This window comes from Cyprinodon tularosa, unplaced genomic scaffold (assembly GCF_016077235.1).
Source record: "Cyprinodon tularosa strain WSP-4 unplaced genomic scaffold, ASM1607723v1 ctg103, whole genome shotgun sequence".
Lineage (NCBI taxonomy): Eukaryota > Metazoa > Chordata > Actinopteri > Cyprinodontiformes > Cyprinodontidae > Cyprinodon > Cyprinodon tularosa.
The window spans coordinates 933,897-945,899 of NW_024037816.1; the positions used below are offsets into that span (position 1 = coordinate 933,897).

At 38.0% G+C, this 12,003-nt stretch overlaps 1 protein-coding gene across 2 annotated transcripts in view; it reads right to left on the reverse strand.

Annotated features, from left to right (window-relative positions):
* The window catches only part of tln2a (talin 2a), a 102,986-nt gene that overhangs the window by 26,111 nt on the left and 64,872 nt on the right, over positions 1 to 12,003 (reverse strand). For both annotated transcript variants that reach the window (XM_038280943.1, XM_038280951.1), the window contains 9 exons: positions 10,619 to 10,799; positions 10,420 to 10,533; positions 10,196 to 10,304; positions 9,560 to 9,768; positions 8,945 to 9,043; positions 8,494 to 8,661; positions 6,863 to 6,997; positions 6,564 to 6,723; positions 1,959 to 2,125 (listed from right to left, as the gene is read on the reverse strand). In XM_038280943.1, the coding sequence (XP_038136871.1) occupies positions 1,959 to 2,125; positions 6,564 to 6,723; positions 6,863 to 6,997; positions 8,494 to 8,661; positions 8,945 to 9,043; positions 9,560 to 9,768; positions 10,196 to 10,304; positions 10,420 to 10,533; positions 10,619 to 10,799 (1,342 nt within the window). The remainder of the gene's footprint in view (positions 1 to 1,958; positions 2,126 to 6,563; positions 6,724 to 6,862; positions 6,998 to 8,493; positions 8,662 to 8,944; positions 9,044 to 9,559; positions 9,769 to 10,195; positions 10,305 to 10,419; positions 10,534 to 10,618; positions 10,800 to 12,003) is intronic.

Sequence of the window (12,003 nt, forward strand, 5' to 3'; positions counted from 1 at the left end):
CCTGACATGATATTTAAAAGCCACCACAGAGAAATTAATGAGGTGAATGAAATGAATAATTAGTTGGCAAATCAGCGTCTGGCTTCGGCCCCCGTTAAAAGCTAAATATACAGCTGTGATTGTGAGAAATCTGGCACCAAACTCTGCTAACCAGCTGGAGGGCATCATTTCATTTCCACTGAGGAAGAGGAGCATTATTAACATCAGTGTGTGATCCTGCAGACAGATTACAAGACTGATGTGCAGAGAGAGCAGAGGGATGGAGGGGTGGGAGAGACTGTTCATGAGCGGTCTATAAAGGAAACGGTTTTTATTCTACTTTAAACCAACTTTTCCAAAAAAAAGGAAGTAATGAAATGTTTTTATATGGAAAATACATGAAATTAGAGGGAATTTGTTCAGAAAAAAATTCTATAAAATGCAATAATAATTTATTATATTGTCACATTTTCATTGGTTCATTAGTTCCTATGTTTTAATTATAATCATCCATGAAAATCAATATTGAAACATTTACTGCTTCTAGGAAACCCTAATGTAATTTGGTAGTTCTGGGTTTAGAAGGTACACAGAATATATGAGAAATATAAAAAAAACATTTGTAGAAAATATAAAAAGCAGCCATAGAATATACTAAATATAAAACACCTTGGAAGAAAAATATGTAAATGCCCAAGGACAGTATATACTTTCATAGATTTAATTTCCTTATTAATTTCATTCACTTTATTATTGTAAATAACCCCTTACTGTTTGTCTGTGGACAATTGTTGAATAATTGTTTCACTGTTTACAAATGTTGACAATCAGCAGCAAATGTAATTTGATCACAGTGTGCCAGTTTTAGAAACAGTATAGTTTTGTTCCTTTTGGCATCTTTTTCCATACTTACTGCTGAAACACCTGGATTTCTCCACTTTGGGCGAATAAAAGATATTTATATACTATTCTACTTTAACAGAGGTGAGGTTCTATTAACAGCATGCTCAGCAATAAGTAATAAACCACAGGACCTCTCTTTTCCTATTTTGCATTGGACCATTAAACTACTTTAATAGCATCTCATCTAACTTAGAACAGCTCTTTTATGAGCTTTTATGAGATCTGAATTTGTCAATTATGAATGTAGTTTATAAGATCGAGAGCCGTTTTCTTTAGAGTATCGTTTGTAAACTTTTATATATTGAATCTTTAAAATAAATAAACACTTTAGTGATGCTCTCATTTTAGATACAGTTTAATAAGCACAGGTCCAGTCAATATGAAAACCGTCGTCTAGAGACCAACGTTGATTAACGTTACAAGGCGTCTATCTTTTAATAAAGTAAATAAAATATTTCCAGAATTTTTGCATATATTCATCAAGCCCTGAAAAAAATATAGCAATTTCTACATGTTTTTTTTTAAAGACTGAATGAGGACCCTTTAATGACAGCTTGTGCAGCGTTTGGTTTTTGAACCTTGTTGCTATAAATGTCATCTTTTAACAAGAAAGGGAGAAGACACCAACAGGACAAGGCAGAATTCACCTCCTATATGTCATTCTTAGTCCTGTTTTTCAACAGCACACATTATTGTTGTGTCTCTTTGCTCTGAGTCTTCTTCTCTGCTGTCATAAAGAAAGGTCACCAGAGAAGCAGAGCTCAGTCTCTTTCCTGGTTATGAAAAAGGCCACAGATGTCATCATCCTATTACAGGCTAAGCTCGCTTTAACTAAATCTAAAACTCTAAAAATATTGCTTAAAAACCTAAAGAAAACCTAGGAAAACATTTCTAAAGAAGTGTTGAGATGTCTCAATACTAATAATCTCTTAGCTTATAGAATATTAAACATTTTTCTTTGCCATTATTTCTTCCTTTTAAAGTTACACATAGTTTGTAGCTACAGCCTCAGATCGCCACTTACTACTATAAATGAGACATCATTGTGAGATTGGTCCGTCTCTCAATCTGCTCACCTTCGCTGCCTCCACCATCCTTGCAGTAGCGTCTGCCAGCAGCTTGGCAGCAGCCAGCAGCTTTTTGGAGTTATCCACGTCTACCTCGACCTCGGCGTCGGACCTCATGGCGTTTACCAGGTCGGAGGTGGCCTGAGCCAAAACTCGAGCCTGCCGTACCATCTCTCCTGCACGGCGACACAGAGAAGACTCACAATAACCACAGAAAATCTACAATCCATGCGTTTAATGATGGGGTAAATTCAGCTTTTCTGAAGCTAAATCGAGTTTTCTAGACTCAAATTCTTTCCATTTCAAAGGACTCAATTTCATATGGCTCTTTTTTTTCTATCCTCACCTTTTAATGTCTTCTCACAATTTAAAAAGCTGTGATTTTTGTCATTGGTCCTACGCAACATTACAAATAGCTGACTGCAACCAACCACCAGCACAGGTTACAATATAAGCTGACCGACTGTCAAACAGAGTTTATAAAAACACCTTGCTGCTTCAGTCAGTGGTCATATTGTCTCCTCTATCAGCCCCATCTAACAGGACTATATAATTAAATATGCAGGTATTTGTTTGTGGAAAAAAAGGCAATTATTGATATTCATTTCAATCTAACAGAGAGCAAATCCCTCACATTTGAATGAGTGAAACTGATAGACATATACCTGACTTATCAGAATTTTAATAATGATGGCTCACACAGATAATAAAAAAAGCATAGTTTCTTAAAATACAAGGAAATTACACAATAAACAATGAATTACAGTATAGTATGTATTGTACTACATATGCCCTCAATTCATGGGCTCACTGTGCAATCTGCCTGATGCTCTGCTGAGGTTTAAAGGAGGCCCAGAGCGCAGTAATAGCAGCATTCAGCTTTCATCTATTGATGGTCTCTCCTAATCCTGACAATCCAAACTGATTCTCTATAGCATTGATTCCCAAAGTTGGCATTGTGATCCCAACTGGAGTCCATGATCAACCAGGTTCATGTCAAAGTGCTTAAAGAGATAAACATATTATTTCAATAAGGATAAGACCAGATGCTGTTTATAACAGTATTACAACAGTGTTGTTTTCAAAAACAACACTTCTTTCGTTGACGCTACTTTGTTTTCATGACCATAACGAAAACTGGTGAGCTAAACATGGATCTTTGATGACTAAAACGTGACTAGTCATATGTTTGAGTTTTCGTCAACGAGACCAAAAAAAAAGCTAGCGGGTCGTTGGTCAGACATTTAAAATGCATCATTGTGGTATAATCTGTAAGACAAGTTAAGCATTATCAGCCAAGCTGCTGCATATTGTTTCGTCACACAGCACCACCTTGTGTGAGGCGGTGCACATTCTGCATGACCGCAGATGGATCATGGCAAGACAAGCAGGGTCTGAGAAAATAACCCGGAATTGTCCTGTACTCTGCACTGAACTCTGATAAACTGATCTTCCATTTGTGCTTTTGCAGGAATGCTTCTTTGCACACGCGTAGCTCAGAGTCTACGCTTTATGTTCCATACTGATGGTTCGCTCTCAGCAGTATGGCTCTCCTGCTCTCGCTACTTAATAAACCTTGTGGCTGATCATCCTCTGCCAAGCGAAAAAAAAATCCTTTGCTCTAATTTATCAATATTTTATTTAGGAAAACCCTAAATTAAATCAAAAGAAAATATTTCATTGCATAATGTTTATTTTTGGATAAAGAGCCAAGTGAAACGGTACATAGATCTTAAAATATTTTTCTCCTTATAGTGTGATTAAAGCATTTTCTGTTTCCTTTAAATATTTCAACATTTTATTCAACATATTCATTCAATTTAGGTCTGGATTGCCATTACATTACAAGGCAATTATGTAGGTTCTCTCTGTATTTATTCTTTTTTTTTTTATATCAAAGCCCTGTGAATTTAAATCTACTTTGACCCCTGAGTGGTAACCATGGGGCATATTCTCAGAAATAAAGCCAAAATTGGCAAAGTAGAAAGAAGAATGTTATTGTTATTTGCTTTTTCGGAGTAATAAAGATTTTATTGATCTGTCTGTAATGCATAATTCATAGTGGATCAGGAAGTGTTTGCTTTGGGATGGAAACCTTATATGTCTTAAACTATTCCTTTATGGTGCATTTTGTCAGCTTGTCTGTCTGCTATATTAAGCAATATGATGTGTTTAACTAGATCTGCTATTTTCAACTTTTGAGACACTTTTTTATAAATTAGGGCTTTAATTCATAAAAATTTATTTGAATTCTTTAAATCAAAGTTTTTTGACCTAAAGCAATGATGAACTGCATGGCAGCATTCTATACCCAGCTATTGTAGTATCTAGGCTAGAGCCGTCAGTCTGGTAAATAATCTGTAATTCCAAATTGTGAAGGTTAACTTTTTTTTGCAACATTAAACTGACTAAAACTAGACTAAAACCTTTTTAAGTTTTAGTTGACTAAAACTATCACATATCGTAATGACTAAAATGTGACTAAGACTAGTAATAGTTTTCATCCTGAAGACCAAGACTAAATCTAAGATGACTGTCAAAAGCAACACTGTATTACATCCATGGTTAATTCATTTTGATAACATTTTTGTATGGCTTTGTTTCTTTTAGGAGATCGTGGATCAAACGGTGAAAGGTTTGGAACCCTCTGCTCTAAATGATTGGGTGTTTAGATCAGGTGATTGTACCAACCTATCAGGCACAGGGATATCACAATCATCGCAGCACGTTTTAATCATTTTGGCAATATGCACCAGTTTAAAATGGAGATTAATTCCTAATTAATTCCTAATTAATTCTTTATTAATTCTTTCCTGTTTTACCTTAAAGTGGGACATAAGAGGCAGTTTCAATCTACCAATCTCAATCTCTTGAGATTGGTAGATTGAAGGATCGGGTCGATCCTTTTGCCTAAGCTGACCTCTAATCCAACATTCCTCGTCCTTCTCCTTCCCTCCCTCTGGTCTTTCTTTGCTAACAGACTTGTTAACATGACTGTCAGCTTTTCTCTGTGCTTTCAGCTGACAGCAGTCACTTCAAATACATCACTCTGTCAATAAAGCTGAGGAGAAGACGGACTGGGATGGGAGTAAAGCCACAACAAGGAATCACTCAAAAACTACAGAGAGTTCTGATAATCCTGTGTGGGGAAACTTGATTTATCTGGAGAACATTCACAAACAATAAAAAAAAAACTTACAGCTAAAACAGATGAATGAAGATCTTTCTGCATGATGGATCAAATGTAATTTAATATGTAATTTCATAAGATACAAGGGACAAGTAAAATAAAGGTTTTGTGTTTGAAGTTGCAGTTTTCTTTCATAGCAAGAATATGATCGGATTTACTGCAACTAATATAAGTGATCATCAAAATTTCATAAAAAACACCAAGAGTCTGGTTATAAAGAAATAAAACAAGTTTGTAACAAATTAAACAGAAAACAAGTCCTTTAGCAGGGCAATCACCCTACCCATTTTTATTGATTATTGCAGTGATCTTTTTTGAACATAATAGATATGTTTTGTTTTTTTTAGCATAATTTGTTTGAAGCTGTTTAGACTGCTGTGAGGGTTATTTTTATTGATGATATATTAAACCCTAATAATACCTGCCTGCTGCATGTCTAAACAAATGTTTTCCCTATTATTTTATTTACTTAGGATAGTTCCTCTTACAGGATAAAAAGTCATCTTATGCATGTGGCAAAAATTTGGGAAATTGTCCTTGATCTAAGAACATAGTGTAATATTTTGATGTGGCTGGAGCGATGGATGTCTCCTCATTTACAAACATGTATGATGTAATGATGTGGCAAACTGGGGTTGAATAAAATGCTTCTTTAACTGTGATTCTGGGCCACTTCAAAGGGATGTTAGCCTTGTTGATAAGCGTTGCCTAAAAGTAACTTCTCTGGTCTGAGTAAGATTGCAGTTTCTGTCAAAATCTTTTGTCATGTCTCATGATTATATAATACATATACATTATGAAGTTATTTAGTTTGTCCCAATTGATCTCTTCTCAGGAAAGAATCAGGGTGAGAAAGCTTAAAGGTGTAAACACAGATCTTTCCTGCAACACGACTCTGATGATTGCAGTTCGTTAACAGCCAGCTATCAATGGAAATCAGCTGTGCTGAAGCAGGGAAACCTCTAAAACCTGCAGGACAGAGGCCTTCATAGGTCAATTTGGGCAGGAGTGGTCTAGAAACCGTGTGATCAACAGTCAATGAAAAAATCTTTATCTTCTCTGCATATCAAAGAAATATGGAGCCAATTGTGAGGCCATCCGCCTGACAACTAAAGCTCAGCAAGAGCTGCAAACAACAGAACAACACTGCAAACAGATGGTGGAGAAAAAAATGAAACACCTTTTTTGAGAGACTGATCAAAGTGTTTTTTTATAGAAGGTATGAACTAAGGTGTGGCTAGTTTTCCAACAAACATCCTAAACATTTCAGCTTCATTTTATGGACTTATGTAATAAAAAAAAAAAATGACTAAGAGGAAATCTATAGTTCTATGTTCCATATTAATTATACATGTTCAGTCAATAAATCTTTATTTTCATGCTCTGTTAGATGTTGTTACTGGGAATGTCTGTTTTGGACCAACCTGCATCTCCCATGGAACTGAATATGCTTTCAGTGACGGTCATGATGGTGTCTGTAGCCTGGTCATAGCGCCCGATTGGCTCTCCCCTGGCGGTGTACTGACGGACATGCTGCAGAAGGTCTGCCAGGGCCTGACTCACAACCCCTGCTGCTGCGCTCACCTATAATACAAAAAGTGTCAGATTTTTAAGCAATTTAGCTTATTTCACCGTCTGTTTGGTCAGTGCTCAGAATAAACCCTTAAAACAAGGCCAGGTTCAGATTTGTTTAGGTTTTTTTTTTCCACGTTCAGAAGCTAACCTGTTTGAGGAGTTCTCCATCCTCTGTGGCTGAGAGGCAGGCCTGCACACAGCTCTCCACAGAGCGGTCCACCAGCTTTCCCGCTTCGATCAACTGCTCCTGGCAAACTGGGGAGCTGATGGTCGGACTCACCACCTGAAACAGTTAATAAGGTAATATTCAACATCTGTCACCAGCACTGGACAAATAATTATCACTTAGTGGGAAACTTTTCTCCATTCAAAACATCTTAACTCCTCTTTTTAACGTTGTTCAAACAGTCGACCAATTCTGATCCTGAAGAACTTCTTTATTCAGCTAAGACCAAAACAAAACAACAGTCCAGAAAGAAACTAGGATTTGAGGGCATTCAGCAGATGATCTCAGTACACTGCTGCTGATAAATGAAACTGTTCAGACTGAGAGACAGCAGAACATTTAAGGTAATCATGTGGATAAGGGTTTTACCATTAGTGATGAGCAAAATGATTAGTGCTAACACAGTGTTTAAGAGCACAATGGAGCACCATCTTATATTCACCAACAGTTAATTAGGAGAGATTTTTATTACTCAAAATGTTCATTTACCAACTTAAATGAGTTTGCTTATAAATATGATGTAATGTTGGCTGGCAGGTACTTCTCAGTTAATTTGAAACAATAATTCACCCAAGAGGTGAAACTCATTTAATATGATTCCTTAGCTTTAGAGTTATTATACGTGTATTGTGCTAATTCCTCTTGATTTCAGATAGAAAACCTTTCATTTAATTTCAAAACGATTGTAATAAAAATTTTGACTTGCAGAATATATGTGCATTTATTACACAGTAATTGCACTTTATAGTTGGTCAGTTATCACATCACCTTAAGGCTGATTTATACTTCGAAACTAAGTCGTCTGCGTAGGTGTCGCAGTGAATGAAAAGACTTCCGACTTCCCGCCCCATCCGTAGACACTGTTCGAAATTGTAGGTGACCACAGACAGGAGGTCGGCTTGTTTTGTTTCTATGACCGAAATTGCGAAAAACAACTCTTGAAGTTGGACCAGCTAAAAAAGCAAGGTGTTCAAGAATGCTGGGACCCTTTTTTCACCTGAATCCCCGCTATTTTTCGCAGTCTTGTCCCTCCTTTGTTGGACAAACTCGCCCCCACTTCCTCACCGCCCTTCCGCATCTAGACCCACAGCGTATAGCGCATACCATGCTTCAATACTGGGCATAAATAAAAAAATGTCTGCGTTAAGCTCACTGCGACACACTGCTGCAGGAGTATAACCAGCCCTTTAGGGTGCATTGAAGGTGATCAGCCTGTGGCTGTCTGGAGGTGTTAAGGAAGCGCAGATTGATGTCAGTCTGCATTGTTTGGTTCGGTGTCTCCCATCCTCCTTTCAAAACCATAGGTAACTTCTAATGTAGAAAAGGCCCATTCCTTTTTCTTTTTAGACCAATTTTGAAGCCTTGAGCTATAGCCTGTGCGTCATGAATTGTTTTATTCACACACACGCCTGGGAATTCAACCTTTATACAAAATTGATCAAGTTGATCCCCTAAAACCTTCACAGGAATCCAGAGTGAAATCAATATGCATAATGAAAAGAGTTATCCATTTTTAAAATGTACATATTTATAATTTGTACATGTCCATGTACCTTTGCACATGCCACAAGTTGGGAGGTGGAAAGGGCGCACTGGGTAGCTGCAGCAATGACCCGATTCTGCAGGACGGTGTCCTCTGCAACCTGAGCCACGTTCTTGGCCTTCAGCACCAACATGGCTGCAGCATTAGCGACTGCTTTGGCCAAATTCATCAGAACATCCTATAAACACAGGTGAACAGAAGAGATGTCATTATATATATATATAAATATATATATATAAATATATATAGCCAAAGGTTTATGTTTACATCCGCATATATCTGTGCTACATGAAAATTTGTACAAATATATCACACAAAAAAACAAATTAAAACCTATATTGGCACAATATTTGTTACTGATTTTTCATGTCCCATTACAACTGAGTGACCTTGATAAATAACAAAACAATTAGTTATAATACACTTTATACACAATTTTAAATCGTGAGCCGATCCGTCACCTGGAACCTCTCGTCCGTCTCGTTCTCTCCGATCTGTCTCAGTAGGTCTCCGCTGGCCTGGCCAATGCTGCCTGCAGCCGTCAGCACTGTCTGTCTGGGCTAAAGCGTAAACAAATCAATCAGGAGCTGCATTTAAATCTGTTCCACTATGCTGTGATTGAATACTCATATTTAAGAAACTATTTTAACTGACTATATTTGCAATCAAGCACAGGCTTCCTCCATTATCCATAAACCACCTTTACAATAAACAATTATACAGAGTTTAGCATCTTTATTTTGATTGCGAGGAGGTTTCAGTTGGCTGGAGGCAAACAAAGGAGGATGTATATATAATTGGGTTTGGTTTTGGACCAGGAGAGACAGATTTATTAGGAAGACAAGTCGTCTTGGGATGCAGGTGCTCAGCCACAAATTTAATTAGCCTCTCTTAACAAGCTGATTGAAATAAGCAGATGAATTTGTTTTCCTGCTTAAATTCAAATCTTTTCTACATGTAATCTATCGGTTTTACTTTAAAATGTGTTTTAATAAAAGTAGATAAACAACAAAAACAAGTATGAGATAGGATGGGCTGAATCTAAGCTTGAAAAGCGGAAAGGAGTCTTCTCCCACCTCTCCAGAAGTCGGCTCCACAGCCTTAAGGAGGTCGGACACGGCTCCTGCTAGCGTCCTGGCAGCCTTCATCAGGTCGTTACCTCCTCCCATGTCGTCCTCCATCAGCGCCGCCAGCAGCTTCACACCCTTTGACATTTCGGTCAGGTTGGAGGAAATGGTGGTGATGGCGCAGCCCACTGCTGTGTAGTCCGTGTCAGTGGGATCACCTGGGAGGAAATAAGGAAAGACATTAGGAAAATCTAAAGTAGTTTGGAGTGCAAAATCATTTGCTTCTGGAAAGTTTAAATCGCTTTGTAATGGACAAAAGATATGGGGAGAAAAAGTGAAGACATTGCAAAGAGGGGGTGTTTTGCAAGCTGTAAAGAGCACATTCTCCAAACCACAGAAGTATATGAGGGAACTATTAGATTTTACACGGCTTCTAATGAACAGCAGGCTGACAGAAAAGTTCTGCTTTACACAAAGAAACTGGCCAAATCATTTTAACTGCTCAGCACACCATGCATCAAATGCTCTTGTAAAAATGTGGGTTGAGCCTAATCACATTTCAAGTTTTTTCAAGGCACTTTTTGACTCGAATATAGTGAAAAACTGCTGAAAAGGTTATATTATGTTGACTCAGGGATCACTGACCAGCTGTGAGGTTCACAACAGACGCCGTTCCTGCAGTGATGGCATCAACCTGCGAGTGGATCTCATGTTTGGATTCATCCATCTTGTTCTGGATCCACACCTTTGATGCCTAAATTAGAAAACAGACATTATTTGCACATAATAACATTTATCAGGTTTTAACACTTCATGCTTGCTGAAATCCAGCACTTAGAGTAAGTATACGTGTAAGACAGTCACTCTACCATGTCCTGCCCAATAGGTGGAAGGTCGTCAACCTCTCCCAGATCTATCTGGGCCTTTTGAACAGCCTGCATGCTGGTGTTGATGGTTCCCATCAAAGCCTGCTGCGCTGAACTCTGCAAAGAATAAATAAGAGATGAATAATAATGGCTGGGAAAATCCGCTTAGACATAGTGCAACAATCATTCACTAGTTTCATACCAGCGGCGGCATGTGGCCACGGTGCATTTGACCCATGGTGATCTGCTGCTGAGGGGACGGCATGGTGCCCATGCTGAGCGACTCTGTGCCAATAGAGCCAGAGCGGATGACCCCCGGCAGAGCAACAGAGCTTTGGTTCACTTGGCCCACACGGTTAAACTGCTGCTGAAGTATCGTAGATCTATAAGAGGAAAACAGACTCACCATCAGCGCTTAATCTATGCCCATTCAGCATATATGATACTTTAGGTTGATGTTAACAAAGTATTTAAGTGAAAAACAAAAGTATACTTGTTGGATTCCTTAAAAATTTACACCATAACCAAAAACTCATTTTTAAGTCTTCCAAAATATTCTTTCATTTGAATTAGTGGAGCCATTCAAACACATGCATCCATTGTAGCTTTAGCTGACCAAACTTCCCTACTGCTTTAATTATTCCACCATAATCCCAGTCTCCAAGAAATAAGATAAACTGCAAGGAAAATCTAGAAATAAGTAAAAATGTCTTAAATTAAGTGTATTTACCCTTAATTTGAGTAGGTAAATACGATGGTTTGCCAATGAAATTAGTATTTTACTCTTAAAATAAGATAATTGGATAATATGCACTTGAAATAAGACAACAAAATTGTTTTTTCTTATTTAAAATAAAAATAATCTTGCTCCATTGGCGTGTCCCACTTACCTCCTCAATTTAAGAATAAAATGCAGTTATCTTAAGAAAAAAAATGACTTTTTTAGATTTAACTTTTGCAGTGTATAATGGGAATAAATGGTTACAGACCTGTTACCATGACACCTGGGATCACGCAACCCTTTAAGGAACAGACTTCCTCCAGCTGGATTCCCCCAGCTCACACTGCTGGATTACCAGCTCACTAACTGACCCTAATAAACATGTGAGGACAGGGGAGCATCGTCTCCTGTACAACAGTCATTAGCATCATTCTAGTCCCACGTCTCTCTTCTTCATGAACACCAGTGGTTTCTAACTGTTGTCCTTGAGGGTCAGTTTTCTGCTACTATTACTGTACATGTCTCTCTGCTTCTACTCGCCTGAGCCAAATATTAACTTGTTAGCAGAGCTTGACTGTGAGCTATAGAGTCATTTTAGACATTAGACTCTGAGGTGTAGGTCAATATCTAAATGTTGCATGATGCCAGCCGTTGAGGCTTTACGTTAGGGCTACTGCTGTTACACAAATGATTGCACCCCAGTTTGCCAGTAAGACCTTGGTTTAAGCCATGGCAGTGATGGGTCTGTATACAAAGAGACAGATCTGCTGGTCCACTGCTGCGCAAGGCTGTGAGGTTGATGGGGGACCCTGGGAAAGACCCTTTTTTGAATCAGGTCCTCTAAAGTCAGTAATTCCTGCAGCATC